Source organism: Danio rerio, chromosome 10 (genome assembly GCF_049306965.1).
Source record: "Danio rerio strain Tuebingen ecotype United States chromosome 10, GRCz12tu, whole genome shotgun sequence".
Taxonomy (NCBI): Eukaryota; Metazoa; Chordata; class Actinopteri; order Cypriniformes; family Danionidae; genus Danio; species Danio rerio.
The window spans coordinates 49515001-49533707 of NC_133185.1; the positions used below are offsets into that span (position 1 = coordinate 49515001).

The 18707-nt window shown below is 44.9% G+C and overlaps 1 protein-coding gene across 6 annotated transcripts in view; it reads left to right on the forward strand.

Annotated features, from left to right (window-relative positions):
• The window catches only part of myo18b (myosin XVIIIB), a 673005-nt gene that overhangs the window by 48693 nt on the left and 605605 nt on the right, over nt 1-18707 (forward strand). For all 6 annotated transcript variants that reach the window (XR_012386577.1, XM_073915215.1, XM_073915216.1 and 3 more), the window contains exons 27-30: nt 1582-1687; nt 3012-3136; nt 7341-7495; nt 11948-12071. Coding sequence is in view for 5 of the 6 variants with exons in the window: in XM_073915215.1 (XP_073771316.1) it covers nt 1582-1687; nt 3012-3136; nt 7341-7495; nt 11948-12071 (510 nt within the window). In the remaining variant the exon portion in view is untranslated. The remainder of the gene's footprint in view (nt 1-1581; nt 1688-3011; nt 3137-7340; nt 7496-11947; nt 12072-18707) is intronic.

Here is an 18707-nt window from a genome sequence, read left to right on the forward strand (position 1 = left end):
ACTGATAGCCCCGCCCTAAAGGACTGATAGCCCTGGCCTAAAGGACTGTAAGCCCCACCCTAAAGTACTGAAGCTCTGGCCTAAATTACCGATATCCCCGCAATAAAGGACTGATAGCCTCGCTCTAAAGGATGGATTGCCCCACCCTAAAGGACTGATAGCCCCGCTCTAAAGGACTGATAGCCTTGGCCTAAAGGACTGATTGCCCCGCCCTAAAGGACTGTAAGCCCCACCCTAAAGTACTGCAGCTCTGGCCTAAATTACCAAAATCCCTCCTCTAAAGGACTGATAGCCCCGGCCTAAATTGCTGATGTCCCTGCCCTAAAGAACTAAGAGCCCCAGCCTAAAGGACTTATAGCCTTGGCTGAAGTTACCGATATCCTAAGGACTGATAGCCCCGCCTTGAAGGAATGATAGCCCTGGCATAAATTACTGATATCCCTGCTCTAAAGGACTGATAGCCCCAGCCTAAATTACTGATATCCCTGCTTTAAGCGACTGATAGCCCTGACCTAAATTACCGATTTTCCTGCTCTAAATGACTTAAAGCCCTTGCTTAACTTACCGATATCCCTGCCCTAAAGGACTGAGAGCCCCAGCCTAAATTACCGATATTCCTGCTCTAAATGACTCTTAGCCCTGGCCAAAATTACTGATATTGCTGCCCTAAAGGACTGATATCCCCGCTCTAAACTACTGATATTTCTGCCCTAAATTACTGATAGCCCCGCCCTAAAAGACTGATAGTCCTGGCCTAAATTACAGATATCCTCGCCCTAAAGGACTGATAGCCCCAGTCTTAATTACCGATATCCCCGCCCTAAATACTGATAGCCCCGCCCTAAAGGACTGATAGCCCCGCCCTAAAGGACTGATAGTCCCGCCCTAAAGGACTGATATCCCTGCCCTAAAGGACTGATAGTCCTGGCCTATAGTACTGATAGCCCCAGCCTGAATTACTGATATCCCTGCCCTAAAGGACTGATAGTCCTGCCCTAAAGGACTGATATCCCTGCCCTAAAGAACTGATAGTCCTGGCCCAAATTACAGATATACCTGCCCTAAAGGACTGATAGCCCCGCCCTAAAGGACTGATAGCCCTGGCCTAAAGGACTGTAAGGCCCACCCTAAAGTACTGAAGCTCTGGCCTAAATTACCGATATTCCTGCTTTAAGCGACTGATAGCCCTGGCCTAAATGACAGATTTTCCTGCTCTAAATGACTTAAAGCCCTTGCTTAACTTACCGATATCCCTGCCCTAAAGGACTGAGAGCCCCAGCCTAAATTACCGATATTCCTGCTCTAATTGACTCGTAGCCCTGGCCTAACTTACTGATGTCGCTGCCCTAAAGGACTGAGAGCCCCAGCCTAAAGGGATTCCATGTGATCAGGAATGAAAAGAAAGTTGTGTTGAGGGGGAGGAAGCGTTCTAGTATTTGATGAAAGTTTATGAGGCAAAATAACTTTTTTGAAATAATGACGTGCACAGATACATCGTTTATAACAAGCACTACTGCACACATATAAAAACAGGATTTGACAGGAGGGTCTGCTAAGTCTGTTGTGTGTGTTTGTTCTCAGAGTCGTGTGGAGCAGAGTAAAGTGTCTTTGGAGGCCCTGGAGAGGCAGTTAGAGGAGGAAAAGCAGAAAGTAAAGAATAAAGAAGCTCTCTGCGGAGTGGCCACAGGTAGGACAGACTTTAGCGGAGATGGAGGGAGTGAAATTTGTGCCAATATTACACAAACAAATGCAGCGTTTTGCAAACAAACAGGATCTGCTTTGCAAAGAGTCACTCGACTCACAAACAAACAGTCTGCTCTCTTGATGGAGGAAATGGCCCAGGTGTATTTGTGAGAAAATCTGTGTGAATGCATTTGTGAGAGAACCTGAATTGGTGCGTTTGTGAGAAAATCGTAATCAATGCATTTGTGAGAAAATCCGTCTGGATGCGTTTAGGCTGATTTATACTTCTGCGTCAAACGGCGGCGTCAAATGCTACGGCGCTGATGCATAGCCCTTCGCTGACGTGCACCTCTCAAAAAATGTAACTACACGTCGCAACGACGCGTAGCGCAAGCTCTGTGCTTTGTAGCACTGACGAGTCTGGGCGGGACCGAGAGCCGCGCGAATGGTGCGAGTCTGATGGTGCGATTGTTTACAAGTGTGGAGTCCCGTGAAGGAGCTCCGGATGGAAAGTTTTGTTTTGTGTTTACCTCATAGTTAAAGTTATTGCACGTCCGCCGGTTCCTGCCTCAAAATGAGCGAGTTTGAGCCACTTGTACATCCCGGAAGTGTTCAGGAAAAGCAAAAAGTAGCGAAGAAACTCGACACAGAGGAACATTTACACCTCACTGCCAACTAGCGTTTGGGAAGTGTTAATGCAGACCAACAGAGACAGCGCGCAGAAGTGTAAATGCACAGCTACGCGCATTGCATGCGCCATGGGTTACGCCGGTCACTTGACGCAGAAGTATAAACCAGGCTTTGGTGAGAAAATTAGTGTAGATGCATTTGTGAGAAAACCTGAATGGGTGCATTTGTGAGAAAATAGTAATCAATGCATTTGTGAGAAAATCAGTTTGGATGCGTTTGTGAGAAATTGACTGAATGCATGTGTGTGGTTGCATCTGTGAGAGAATCTACCTGAATGCATTTTTGAGAAAATCCACAGGCATTCAGCTGTTTGCACTAGATTTGGTGTTTGTTCAAGGGCTGCATGCAGTTACATGCAGATAGATTGTCTGAATTAATGAAATATGATCTATATTTGTAAAACACAACATGTTTATTTGTTAACACCACCGGGTTTTTTTCTAACTGACTTTTGTTTTTGCAAAGTGTTTTCTGTTCGGTCGTGACTCGAGTGATTTTTTTGCAAAGCAGATCCTGTTGGTTTGCAAAATGCTGGATTTGTGTGTGAAATATTGACACAGATTTCACTTCATAGAGATGCAGGCAGACATGCTGGAGGAGCACTTATGTAGAGTGTTTCGGTGTGTGTGTGTGCGCAGAGAGTGAACTGCAGCTGCAGCTGGAGTGTGCGCAGACGGAGGTGGAGTTTCTGCGCAGGCGTTTGCGGCAGACGGAGGAAAGACTGGAGGGAGAGAAAGAAGGCCGGCAGCTGCTGGAGACGAAGGTCTGTTCATTATTACGGTCATTATGATCTTAAACCGGGATTCATACGGTCCTGGAAAACATGGAAGAGTCGTGGAATTTTGACAAACCTGAAAGTTTTGGAAAATAAATAAACCCAAAATGTTTTGGAAATTTGTTGTAAAAGTATCAGTTCTTTAATATGTTTGAGATGATAATACTGGGTTCATTTAAAGTATTATTGCGCTGTCCATCTCATCACATGACGCTCTCTGTGTGGGTTAAAAAAAAAAACCCACAGCATCTGCGCCTCATCGCTTTCACTGTAATTCAGGAAATATTGTGAGTGTGGAGTTTAGAAACAATCTAAAATGTCAATGTAAAACAATCTAAATTTCTAAAATGTCCACACAGACAGTAAGACACTTTCTAAAAGCTATTTTACAGATATAAAATAAATAGAAAGTCCACAGATTGTCACATTGTTTGATATGCTGTATTAAATTTCATTCGTTCATTTTCCTTTGAGTTAGTCTCTTTATTCATCAGGGGTCGCCACAGTACAATGAACCCCAACTTATCCAGCATATGTTTTACGCAGAGGATGCTCTTCTAGCTGCAAACTATGGAGCTAGATTTGTTTCTTTATTATTCAATCAAAAATATTTAGTTTTAAAGAAAAATTAAGTATGTAGTAATTAAAAAATTTAAGATTTCAAATAAAAAACACGTTTAATTTAAAAACTTATGTCAATGATAATAAAATATTTTGGATTGCAAAAAATAAACGAGTTGAAAAGTTTTGAACCCATGAATGCCAGGGTTAATTTTGTGTCTTTATTATTCAAACAAACATATGAAGTTTTTGACAAAAACTAGGTACAATGTAATTAAAAAATAAAAGATTTCAAATAATAAAAAACGTTTATTTAAAAAAAATCACACTGCAAAAAAATAAACTATTGCCATTTTATGCAGTTACCACCAGATTAATTCATTGTGTGCTCATTCATTTTGCTTTCGGTTTCGTTTCATTTTTGCGGATCTAAAATCTTTGCTTTTGAGTTGAAAAGTTTTGCGAGTTGAAAACTGCAGCTCAGTGGGCGGGATCTTATGAAACACCTTATTCTATTGGTCATCTTGATTGAGGTCACAGGTTGGCCACGCCCATTACATTTTTGTTATCATTAACATAAGTTTTTAAATTAAACATGTTTTTTTATTTGAAATCTTTAATTTTTTAATTACTACATACTTAATTTTTCTTTAAAGCTAAATATTTTTGATTGAATAATAAAGAAACAAATCTAGCTCCATATTTCCCCAGGCACAGCTTAGTAGCATCTGTTTATTAACAGTCATATTTTAGCAAACATAGCCTCACAACTCATGTAATGTAATAGTATCCTCTCAAATCATGTTTCATTTTATCAAACATACAGTTTTGTTCTCTTTTTACAACAATGGAGTCTTCAAATGCTTATACACTCTGTACTCTCTTATTAACACATATAAATTCTGAATTGTTATAACCATTTACCATGAAACTACTAAACTCACTGATCAGTCATGCGTAGGCCCACACGGAATCTGCGCGCGCAGAATTCCGCAGATTTTCCACAGATTTTCCGCAGATTTCTGCCGATTTTTAGCCCATTATTAATTCTGTTTATTTACTTGAGTAAATGTGTAAATCTGAATTTATTCAGTTTTTATTCAGTAATTTAAAACTGTTAATTTAATATATTAAAGAGCCCATATTATACATGAAATAGGGTCATATCTTGGTTGTAAGGGTTTCCAACAACAGTTTAATATGCATGCAAGGTCAAAAAACACATTCGTGGTCTTATAATCTGCATTTATTTTTACCTAATTATCCCAGCGACTCCCGTATGAATCGTCCAGTGATTCATTTGTTCCCAAACCCCTCCTTAGCGCGAAGCTAATCTGCGCCGATTGGACCGATGACAGTCTGTTGCGATTGGTAGAGGAGATCAAATAGCTTGTCTCACTCTGCTCTTTTCACAGACACAGAGACACACACACACACACACATTGCCCTCGTCCTTGCGCGTGCGCGCGCACACACACACACACAAAAACACACACACCTCTGGATGACAACGCGCGCGCACACACACACACACACACACACAAACACACACATATACCTCCGGATGACACCGCACGCGCACACACACACTACTCCTCCACGGAGCTCCATAAACAAAGCAGCACGCGTCGCGTTTTTAACGTGACTTTGCACGCGATAAGAGAATATAACCAGTTAACCTGATACAGTACACGCGGTTACAAGTAACAAATCACAACTAAATACATTTGCAAGCTAGAGTCAACGAGGCAACTTTAATCGCACATACTTACACTTGAGAAATGGAGGAAGAAACTAATCCTGACGTCCATCAGTAAGTTACTCTTTACTGATCCTTCCTTTAACAAATGCAGATGAAGTATTCTTTGTAGCATGTAGTTTCCAGTAGTTTCCAACTGCTTGGCTATAATGTTGAGGTTTCATCTTTGGGTAGAGACTCAATAATATCCATCTGCAGTGTGACTTCAATCGACCGGCATGTTTGTGTGTGTGTGTTTGTGTGTGTGTGTGTGTGTGTCTGGGTTTCTGCGTCAGAGGGCGGGGCCTCAGGTTTGAAATCTCCCGGGTTTGCGCGTACATGTGAATAACTTGGTTTCGTTCGTACGTCATGGCGAAACACCTAATGACTCGGTATCAAGGCGACTCGTTTGAAGCACTATGATTCGACTCTTTTATAGATGAATCAACAGTTTTAAACACTGTACTCTTACAGATTTAAGCCTTAGCTGGATACTTCACTTCACTTAGAGCTGTGTTACACACTACATGGAGGGGAATTTTCAAAAACCCATAATATGGGCTCTTTAAGGTGTAAGTTATGATACTCTGCTGGATACTCCCAAAATAATTCCGCAGAAATCTGCAGATTTTTACCAAAATTCTCCGCAGAAATAGCAAAAAACGTCCGCAGTTTCCGTCTGGCCCCGGTCATGCGTCAGTTATTTGTATCATTTAAATTGTATCAGTTACACTTGACATCAATTACCAATGTTACTCTCCCTGCTGAAAAATCCAGCTTAAACCAGCCTAAGCTGGTTGGCTGGTTTTAGCTGGTCGACCAGGCTGGTTTTAGAGGGGTTTTGGCCATTTCCAGGCTGGTTTCCAGCCATTTCCAGCCTGGTCTTAGCTGGTCAGGCTGGGAGATGACCAGCTAAAACCAGCTTGACCAGCCTAGCCAAGCTGGGAGTCCAGCTTAAACCAGGCTGGTCAAGCTGGTTTTAGCTGGTTTTGGCTGGTAAATCGGGCAGTTATTTAAAAAATGTCAGAAATAGGGAAAGGGAGGTCATGTACTGGACAAGTCAATAAATATACAGGACATCCCAGCTAATGCGGCCAGTTAGCCTAGAACCTCAGGGGCAGATTTTCATCTGTTAGGAAGTAAGTCCCATACCTGTTTGTCAGTCTTTATGAACATATGTTCAATATTTTGCGATAATGACGCCGCTGCCTGCCTTTTCTGCCTTCTTGCTCTTTTCGACCAACAGTGTAACTCGAGTTGATGCGATGTCGCATCAAACCTTCAAATGTGACCGTTCAGTGGGTTATGTCACGTGACTCGCGTCACATTATTGTGGCTTTGAGGCTCTATGGGACTCGAATTACCGGCCAGAGTCATTTAAAATTACACTTTATTACAGTATATATATTGATTATAAATATATTATATTAATTATATAATAAATATATTATATAATATTAAATTACATAAAATAATTAAAAGGACAAATTCTGGACCTTTTGGCTGTGGGGGGTGGTTCGTTCGAACCACCCGAACCCCCCCTGGCTACGGGCATGAATAATATCCGTGGTTGACCGTCATGGTGAAAAACAGCTAATCATTTTGAGCGGTGTGGTTGGTTTTGGTGGCCAAATTACAGACACCATGACTAGGTTTTGAAGCATGAATGAAATGTTGTGAGTAATTACATTTTGCAGACATGCAGTAAAGTTGTGGAGTTCCAGCAAAAACTCAGAGTTTAGCGAATGTTAAGAGTGTGTTCGAAAAATGTGCCAAAGCAGTTGAGAAAACTGTAAGAGCTAAATGTAGATATGAGAGATGTTTATTATTGTCCTGCACACTGCACTCAGTAACCCAGTGTGATCATGTGTCTGTGTCTCCCCCGTGTGGCAGGTCCAGGATCTGCAGTCTCAGCTGGATCAGTCCAAACGCACAGTGACAGAGCTGAAGCGCCATTGCAGACGGCTGACCTCTGACCTACAGGATGCCCGCGTGCTCACTGACAGCCTGCAGAGCCGTGCTCACGAGCTGGACAGGAAGCAGAGGAGGTCTGGCTCATCTGCATACATGTTTTATAAACACACACACACACACACATAGGGTTGTAATGGTATGAATTTTTTACGGTATGATAATCGTCTAAAACAATACCACGGTTTGACGGTTTCGCGGTATACGGTATTAAATAGTAATTCTCATAGCAAAGACCCTGAAAAGAATAAGAACACGTTTTCTGACTGAACAAAGGTTTTATTTCAACAAACTTTTGAAAGAACCATTTTAATAGAACTATAGAAGTCTTTTATAAAAATAAACTGAAAAATCTCCCATTTTAATAAATTAAATTAGAAGGAATAAACAAGCAAGGTCTTTTAAGATTAGACAAAAATAAACTTAAACTGTCCTTCCTTATAAGCAGGATAAATGGGAGACCAAAAGTGCAATACCAAGTTTATGTCTGTAAACATGTATTTAAAGCGTTGTTTTTTTCAGTCTAGGTTGTGATGAAGAAATGTAAGCATGTTAAGATTTTCAGGACTTAATCTTGACCGCTGAGGTGAGAGAATGTGTCCACTTGTACAATGAACAAATAAAAAAATAATAAATAATGTGTCGAAGTCCAAATATACATGGTGCAAATCCTCAGTAAAAAATAGATATAAATATTTACTATACTATAAATAGTTACATAACGAAACTAGATTCAATATGGAACATCCTTAGGTTTTATGTGCCAGCATGGATATGGTTGTCTGTGGATATGGATTTGGATATGGTTGTCTGCAATGCAGACAAACAGCTGCACCTTCATTTGTCTTTTGAAAACAGCAAGAGCAGCAGTTCGTCTTTGCTGTGTCACTGTTTTGTCATGTTTCTGTGCTGCTTTGCATGCAAAAGTACTTAGTATGAGAATTATTTCATGCAAAACTTTTTTTTTGCGTTTTATTTAGCCGCGCAGAAATGTATGACTATCTCTCATTCCGTGTTGTTCAAAAAGCTCACTGTTGGTCCACAAACAAAAGCGAAACCTATGCTTATTGGTTGTGATATAGCGGGTTTGAACCAATCTGGGCATGGAGGAGGGACAATGCATCAATGTATCATGTCTGGTTTGTCCGGAGACACAGTGACGAGCGTTTCTTTGTCAAATCAGCGTTGTCAAATTTTGATGACGTAACCGCACTGATTCCGGAGCCTCTGAAAGTCCGCGAATGTTATGTGATACATCACTGGAAAGCTGAGATTCTCTTCTTTATGCCAATCTTTGAATTGTATGAATCGGATCAGCGGATCAAAAGTTATTAAACATTTAAGAGCAATACTTATTTTTAGCCGCGGGCGATTGATATGCGATTGTTCATGGTATGATAATCGTGCACGTTCAAATCGTGGTAGACCGTCATACCAGTATATTGTTACAACCCTACACACACACATATATATATATATATATATATATATATATATATATATATATATATATATATATATATATATATATATATATATATATATATATATATATATATATATTAGTATGATTACCATGAATAAATGATTACTAATGATTAATATAAATAAATATTCAATGATTAAATTACCAAATGCTTAAAGGGCACCTATGGTGAAAAATCTACTTTTCAAGCTGTTTGGACAGACATATGTGTTGGTATAGTGTATAGGCGGTCATATTAGGGTGATATAAACACACCCAGTCCTTTTTTTTTTCAATTTAACAACATCAAAACGGTGGACCAATTGGAGTGGTTTTCAGACCGACCGCAACTTGATGTAGGAGTGTGGTTCCCCGCCCACCAATATTAATTGACAGCTGCGTAGCATGTCCCGGTAGTCACGTGTATAATCATGTCAACAAGAGAAGACGAGCGCAATGCAACCGGGAATAAAAGGTCTGTTCAGTTCGCTAGGATCATCAATCGTCATCAAATGTGATCAAGAGTGAGTTTCACAAGTTTAACATGTTTTTAACATGAATTACAGCGATTCACTTCAGCTTTACTTCATCAGCATACCTGCGTTTCAGAATTCTAGCCAAATTTTTTGCTCAAAATTAAAAATGGGCGATGCAGTGGCACAGTAGGTAGTGCTGTCGCCTTACAGCTGGGTCACTGGTTCGAGCCTCGGCTCAGTTGGCGTTTCTTTGTGGAGTTTGCATGTTCTCCCTGCATTCTTGTGGGTTTCCTCCGGGTGCTCCGGCTTCCCCCACAGTCCAAAGACATGCAGTACAGGGGAACTGGGTAGGCTAAATTGTCCGTAGTGTGTGAATGTGTGTGTGGATGTTTCCCAGAGATGGGTTGCGGCTGGAAGGGCATCTGCTGCGTAAAAACTTGCTGGATAAGTTGGCGGTTCATTCCGCTGGGGCGACCCCGGATTAATAAAGGAACTAAGCCGACAAGAAAATGAAATGAAATGAAAATGAAATTAATAATGAAAACAAAGTTATTAAGTGTCTTATTTAGGCTTAGGCGGTATCCAAATTTTGATACTGTCAATCCTCCCTATTTTACCTCGGTATACGGTATTACTGTGCATAATAAAAACATTTATGATGCAAGGCTCAGACTTGGTCCAATCGTTTATCACTCTCCGTGTGGTACAACAAAATCAGTCTCCAAAGAGTGAACATCACTAAAAACAGTCCCATTGCGAAAAACCGCTCCTCTTTTCAGTCTCTCTCTCTTCGCTTCACACACACACAAAACACTGCAGCCCCACCCCTTAAAGGACACGCACATTTTACAACACTGTATATGCGACCTTAGGTTCGCGGTCAACTGTTTGTTGCACAATTTGCAAATCGTCTTGTTGGTATTAGAGATCTGAGCTCTGTCTGTATAAACACACACACACATAGACACACAGCACCACACTCTCTCTCATTCTCATACACACACACACACACAACCAAACAAGGGACACACAGCACCATGCTCTCTCTCATTCACACACACACACATAAACAGCATCAACGCGGAAGCGCTCGTGCTCGCTCGCTCGATTTATTCGGAAATTTATTCCTGCACTGCAAGAAATATGGTCGGGTCCAGCGGTACAGCCACAGGAATGCAGACCTCTAGTTCGTATTTACCATGTCTCCTCGTTCGGTCAAACACGAAATACTGCCAAACTGCAGAGGTTATTCGAGAGCAGGTCACTTGGTGCGCGACTCACTATCTTCCCTCACCTCTCTTTCTCTCTTCTGCACTGTCCCATGATGACATTCACGCACACGCATTTTTAAGCATTAAATAATCAATATTTAATATTTAATCCTTGTCTCCTATATAAGTGCATTGTTTTTATAACGGTATTGGATCTGACACCGTTGCTATTTTTAGATCCCAGGGTTTACCATATTACCATATTAATGCACAAGCCTAGTCTTATTCTTATTTTAAAATAACTAATTAAATGTTACAACACATGACGGGCAATAGATTGACAACTTGACAACTGAAATGAGTCTGGTATGAGAAAGTCGGACCTTATATTTGGTGACATCGTTTGTGGGTGTCACTATTTAAAATTAAAGTGTACCTTTTTCACTTATAATGTCTTATTGCTCATCATTAGGGCCAGACCAAATCTGCGGACGTTCTTTTGCTATTTCTGCAGAGAATTTTGGTTAATTTCTGCAGATTTATGTGGAATGATTTTCAAAACTAACACTTTATTATATGAAATGAAAAGTAATACCTTTTAAACTTGTATTTAATGTTTACAATGCAAATCCAATTAGATCAACTTATTTGGTAAACAAAGCAAGTCTCTCATATAATACATATATCTACTAAAAGACAGAAAATATTATTGTGCAAACTATATTGTAAATAAATCATTTAAATATTTTTTATTAGTTAATAAAATTACTAAAATACATTTTAAAATTGAATAAATGTAATTTTACACACATTTACACTAGTAAATAAACAGAATCAATGGCGGACTAAAAATCTGCGGAATTCTGCGCCCGTGTGGACCTACTCATCACCATAAATTAAAACAACAAAGTATGACAGCTGAGCAGAATCCCAATAAAAAAATAAACCTTGAAACTTTGACCAGTGTGAGGAGAGTTTACTCATGCACATGAACTGGTTTGGGTGGTTTAGAAACTTTGCTGTGTGAAAGTGAACCACATCAAGAACAAAAATAAACATTGTAGCATTTTTAATCCCTGTTTTGGTACAAAATAATCGATCTACAGGTGTGAAAGCAGCCTAAACCTATGAAACAGGCTTTTGGTGACAAAGTAAAGTATCATTATCCGATGCTTGCTGCATGAAAGACTGTATTACACAATGCAATATCCTAAACCTTACTTAATCATAATCTCATCTGCATACAGCTCATTAATATTCAACACCTCACTCGCCTCTGACTGAATATGCATTTGGCGTGTGTGCGTGTGCGTGTGTGTGTGTGTGTGTGTGTGTGTGTGTGTGTGTGTGTGTGTGTGTGTGTGTGTGTGTGTGCAGGTTTGACAGTGAACTGACCCAGGCTCTGACACATGCTGATAATGAGCGTGAGCAGAAGGAGAGAGTGATCCATGAGAACACCACGCTCGGCGCTGAAATATTCACCCTTCGCAAGACACTCAAGGTACTAGCCGAGGTCAAAGGGCAAGTGTCCACCATCTGCGCTCCTGTCTGTGTACTCCTGTTGTCCTCTGTACCAAAACTGAACGAGACGTCCCAAATAAGCAGAAGAAGTCTGCATTACATCAGACTATGTTATAGAAGCAGGTCATGTGGGTTTTTCAGAAATATTTCTCATCCTTCAGTTGTTCTTTAGTATAAACAGTCTGCATCATAATGACAGTATTATTTGAAAGACAGCTCTGAGTCGCATTAAAAAGTCTCCATGTTTTCAAATATTTTGACCAATCATCATCAACATATTCAAAGTAGACCATTTGCATAATCCCCGCCTTCAGGGACCTGCAAACACTGAAGTGAGTGTTTCATTTTAGACAGATAGACCAGACTGACCAATCAGAGCAGAGCTGGCTTATGGAAGGGGGAGGGGCTTAGAGACTTTAAGCCTCTGATTTATGCAAACATCATCGAGATCATTTTAATTTGTTTAAAACACATATTTATGCCAACAATATTCAATGTTTTTTGAGCTTAGATGCATGCAATCCTCCAGCACTATATTAGGAAATGTAAAATACCAGAATATGTGGTAGTTTTGTTCTGGCAAATTCAAGGTCAGAGGTCAGTTATTTTCATTAATGTCTGCTTTATGCATTCGTATACTTGCAAACGTATTAATTTGTTGCACAAAATGGGGGTCAGTCACCATAGGAGTATAGGCCCCCGCTGTAATCTTTCTTCTTGACATTTGGCACACAGTTAGAGGAGAATCTGATCATTAACCAGGGCATATTTGGAATCTCATTAGCGCCACCACCTGTTCATAATTTCTCTCATGTTTATGCTATTAACTTTTAAACTGCAAGGGCTGGTTTTTGTCAAGATGACCAACATCATCTTCCATCATCAACATAGACCATTCCTTGCATTTCAGTGTTTCTTTTAAAAAAACCTGCTTCTTCGTAATCTTCTGATTTTTATGAAGGTCAAACCAGATCATGCAGACAAAAGGGAGCAAAGTGAGGTTGATTAGACAAACTTTTCTCGAATAAGCGTTTGACGAAGTGGACATGAGACCATGGGCTTTATTTTAATGATCTAGGCGCAAAGTCTAAAGTGAATAGCGCATATAAGGGCGTGTCTGAATCCACTTTTGCTATTTTGAGGACAGATGAATACGCTCTGTGCCATGACGCATGGTCTAAAAGGGTTGTGCTTATTCTCTTTTAGAGTTCTGGTTGTGTTTTGAGCACAACCTGCATTAAACTAATCAGAGTCACATCTCTAATTCCCTTTGAGAGTCAGTTGTGTTGCTCCATGGTGCATCTGCTATTTTCATGGTGGACTTTGGTATGAGTGTAAAAACTGAACGCTTCACTAGTGAGAAAACCGTTAAACAGAGCATCTGCAGCGCAAGGATAAAGAACGAGCCTCCTCCATTCAGCCTCTTTACTTTCTCTTTGCTCTTTACTCCATTAGCCCACATATTTAATTTCCTTTGTTAAGCACAATAATTCAGTTCTAATCTCCGGCAGAGGAATAAATGAACAATAATAATGAAGTGTGGTCAGAAAACGTTCGAGGTTACTAAAGTAACCCTTCGTTCCCCGAAGAGGGGAACGGAAGCACTATAAGTGGATTTGATTGTAAACGCATTGGGAGGTTCGGTTCAGAAGCTACTCGTCTGAAAGAGTATTGAACGGGCCAATTAAGAATGAATTGGCAGCGCAAGCCTGCGCAGGTGAGCGGCATAAGCAATCAACTGAGTATATAAGCTCACCTGGCGCAGCAGACGCTATCCTTTTTAAGCTGAAGAGACTTTCAACAGCTAAGGGACAGTCATTATGGCGACGGAGTATAGTGCTTCCGTTCCCCTCTTCGGGGAACGAAGGGTTACTTTAGTAACCTCGAACGTTCCCCTTCGGGGGGAACTTCAGCACTATAAGTGGATTTGATTGTAAAATCCACGCATTGGGAGCCCATTGAAAGCGCCATCATGACTGCACCTTACCAACACCCCCGATGAGGAGATAGTCAAGCAAGCGTGACGCACCCACATCATGGGGGGCGCGGTCCTCCAACGTGTCCCTGGCCCTAATTTATCCTACTTCAACAGAAGTTTTACGGATTTATATATATTTTTTGGGAAGTCGTGAGCATCTAGATAATTCTAGGAAAATACGACAGTACGTTGGGAAGCGTGCAATCCCGATAGGGAGGACGCTGCGGAGGCCATCCGTTACCCAAGGGGGGATAGATGGCAGAATTTACATATGGACTAGCCCTAAAAAGGGGGAGTACGCATAGCAAAAGAGTGGTTAGCGGGGAGGGAAGACACGGGTCCGCCCAGGGGGGGGGGACTTAACCGTGGCTGAATAAGCATATGGGATCGCCTAGTGGGGACCACGCATAGCAGGCACCTTTACCCAAAACGCGGGCTGACCAGCGGGCAGACCTACAACGTAGTGGGCCAGCAAGTGACTCCTCCGCTGAGTCAGTGCTGGGGGCCACGGAGGAATCTGCAGGGCTCACCTGACGGGGAACTTTACTGACAGATAAAAAGGCGCACGTATCTCCGTGTTAGGGAAAATGGCACAGCAAGCGTGTTTCAACACCCTACCGAATTGTTTCCTCAATCACCAAGGGTTACCTAATACCCTTGAGGAAACCGGCTCCACTCGCAGATTGTAAAACCTTGCAATGTGTTGGGTGTCACCCAGCCCGCAGCTCTACAGATGTCTGTTAGAGGGGCGCCGCGTGCGCGCGCTCGAGAGGATGCGAAGCTCCGAGTGGAGTGCGCACGCGCTCTCGGGGGACGCGGCTCATCTCGGCTCTGATAGTGAAAGAAAGGCATCCACAATCTAGTGGGAACTTATTTCGGTACGGCACTTCCCTGCTGCCGACCGCTATAACAGACGAAGAGCTGCTCAGATGATCTAAACTCTGAGTGCGGTCCGGATAATACGCAAAACGCGAACTGGACAATAAATAAGGGCTGGGTCTGCCTCCTCCGAGGGCAGCGCTTGCAGGCTCACTACCTCGTATTAAAACGGAGTGGTAGGAACCTTGGGCACATATCGCGGGCGGGGTCTCATACGTGAGAGAAGCCAGCCCAATTACAGGCACGAGTCACTGACCGAAAAATGCCTCCGGGTCCCCGACCCTCTAATCGATATCAACGCGACCAGCAGAGCTGTCTTCAGGGACAGAAAATACTGAGTCGAGGATCGAAGGGATCTGACGCGGCTTGTGTAGCGAGGGTGAGATCCTAAGAGGGCATGAGAGGGGGCGGGGTGGATTAATTCGCTTAACGCCCCTGAGGAACCGGATGATGAGGTTATGCGTTCCCACGGTGCTGCCAGCCACCGCGTTATGAGAGCGGAGATGGCAGCCACGTAACCTTGAGTGTGGAGGGCGACAGCCTGCTCTCCAACTTCTCTCGGCGTAAAGAAAGCACAACGCTGATCTGGCAAATTACGGGGGTCTTCTCAGCGAGAGACACACCATTCAGTGAATAGACTTCACGTCAGGGCATAGGCGCGCTCGGGGAGGGGGCTCTAGCCCGAGTGACGGTATTAGCCACCGCAATCGGAGGTTACCTAAGTCTTCCTCGCGTCTAAAAATCTCTTCAAAGATCGGCGAGGGTGCCAGGTGGTGCCCTGTCCCTGAGAGAGTAGGTGCTCTCTCGAAGGGACTGCCAGGGGAGGGCTATCGCGAGGGAGAGCTCTGACATCCAGGTCCGGTTGAGCCAGAGGGGCGCAACCAGCAACCTGTTCCTCGTCCTCCCTGACCATGCACAGTAACTGCGCGAGCAGGCTCACTGGGGGAAACGCGTATTGCGCGTGCCCCGAGGCCAGCTGTAAGCCAGTGCATCCGTGCCGAGAGCACTCGGTCAGGGAAAGAACAACTGGCAATGAGCGATCTCGGGGGAAGCAACAGATCGATCTGGGCTTCCCCGAATCGCGCCCATATCAGCTGAACAGACTCGGGGTGGAGTCTCCATTCTCCAGGACGCAAGGCTGCCGTGAGAGCGCATCGGCTGCACGGTTGAGCTTGCCTGAATATGAATGGCGTGCAGCGATTTCAGCCGCGGATGACTCCAGAGGAGCAGACGGCGGGCGAGCTGAGACATGCGGCGAGAGCGCATACCCCCTATACGGCTGATATACGCCACCGCCGCCGTACTGTCCGTCCTGACCAGCACGTGTTGCCGCTCCAACACCGGGAAAAAAACGGTGGAGAGCGGGGAACACTGCCAACAGCTCCAGGCGATATGCCAATGCAACTGGGTACCTTTCCACAGGTCCGCAGCCGCATGCCCGCAACGCACAGCCCCCCAGCCCGTGTTGGAAGCGTCTGCTGAAACGACAACAAGACTGGACGCCTGTTCTAGAGACACCCAGGCCTGTAGGAACGAGGGGTCGCTCCAAGGGCTGAGGGCGCGGCGACACAGCGCAGTAACAGAGACTCGGTGTGCGCGCGCGTGCCATGCGCGTCTGGGGACTCGATCGTGAAGCCAGTGCTGAAGTGGTCTCATATAGAATAATCCGAGCGGCATGAAGCGGCTGCGGATGCCATATGCCCCAGGAGCCTCTGAAATTGTTTCAGTGGGACCACTATTTTACTGTCGAGCTCTCTCAGACAGTACAGCATCAGCTGAGCGCGCTCTCCGGAGAGGCGCGCTGCCATGGTGACCGAGTCCAGCTCCAGCCCGAGAGAAGAGATCCTCTGCACGGGGGCGAGTTTGCTCTTTTCTCGGTTGACCTGAAACCCCCACAGGTGGAAGTGCCAGAGCACTTTGTCTCTGTGCATAATCAACTCTGTGCATAATCAAAAGAGAGGGCAATTCAGCCAGTCGTAAAGAAATTGAGTATGCAGATGCCCGCGAGCCGAAGGGGCGCTGAGGCACCCTCCGCGGGCTTGGTGAGGACCCGCGGAGACAGAGAGAGCCCGAAGGGGAGGGCTTTGTATTGCCAAGCTCGACCTTCAAACGCAAACCGCAGAAACTGTCGGTGGCGAGGAAGAGTGGATACATGGAAATACGCGTCCATCAGGTCTAATGCTGCAGACCAACCCAGAGGACGAACGCACCGGAGGATGCGCTTCTGCGTGAGCATTCTGAACGGCAGCTTGTGCAGGCAGCGGCTCAAAACGCGCAGATCTAGGATTGGCCGTGACCCACCGCTCTTTTTGGGCACGATGAAGCGTGGGCTGTAAAACCCGCTCTCCATCTCGGCTGGAGGGAGCGGCTCGATTGCATCCTTCGCCAGGAGGACAGCAATCTCCTCTCGCAAGACAGGGGCGGACAGGGGGCTGACCCTGGTGAATACACACCCGTGACTTGGGGGGCCGTTTCGCGAACTGAATCGCATAGCCGAGTCTGATTGTGCGTATGAGCCACCGCGAAGAGCTGGCCCGCGCTAACCAGGCAGGCAGAGCTCTCGCTAATGGACTCATCGCTACAATCGCTGACGTACCAGCAGTGGGGCAGCGCGGAGTGGGTGTGCTGATCCGGGAAGCTCGCGGGTCCCACGGAAAAGCTGGAGGTGAGATATTTGCTCTCACTCCAAACCCGAGCTCCGGAGGGGAGGCTCGAGGGGTGGGAGAAAGGAGACCGTCCTCCCAGCGCTCGTGAGCCACTGGCGAAACGCACCGAATCTGCAAGCTAGAAAGCATAGCGTCCCAGACTGGCAGATTTCGGGCTGTCACATCTGGGGAAATGAAAAGTGCCCTTTCATAATGTTTTCATGGCAGTAAAAAGTGCCGTTGGAAATGGGGCCCCGCCCTCCAGCGGGGAAAGAGCAAGTTCCCTCTTCTCCAGATGGCCTGTCCCAGGGGCGCTTCGCGGTCCGTTGCCGGACTTAGCGGCGTTCTGGGCAGGGGGGCTGCCTGCTTCCGAGGTGCCCGACGCGCTCGCTTCGCCTTAGGCGTGTGCGGGGGCGGAGCAGCTCTCGTAGGCGGGCGCCTTCGGCGAGGAGCAGGTATGAATGGCACGGCGGGCGGAGCGGGCTACGGACCGCCGATAAGACATCACCCACCAACTGCTCTCTCACCGCCTTGAATTCCTGGGTGAATTCACAGACAGTGTCGCCGAACCTGGCTGGGGATATGGGGAAGTCAAGAAAGCGGACTTTGTCGACTTTGCGCATATCAGCCAGGGGTGGCGCTCCTGGACCACTAATGTGGACATCGTCCTCCCCAACGCACACGCAGCGGACTCAGTAGTCCGAAGAGCTAAGTCGGCGGCGGTGCGAAGCTCGTAAGCCTGGGTTGGACCCACCCTCGTGCAGCTCGGCCAGCGCCTGCGCTTGGTAGCGCTGGTAGGTGGCTATCGCATGCAAGGCGGAAGCAGCCTGGCCCGCAGCTATGTAAGCTCTAGCTCCGAGGGAGGTAGATAACTTACAGGCTTTGGATGGGAGACGAGGCGGACCCCGCCAAGAAGAGGCGCCGCGCGGATTTACCGCCATCGCGCACTCAACCTGAGGAATCGCCACATACCCCCTGGCTGTTTCACCGTCAAGAGTGGTTAGGGTGGAGGAACACGCAGCACGAGCAGAAAAAAGTGCTTTACAAGACCGCGTGAGCCTACTGTGCACCTCCGGGAAGAAGGGAACGCCCCTCTAGTCGGTCCGGCCGCGGA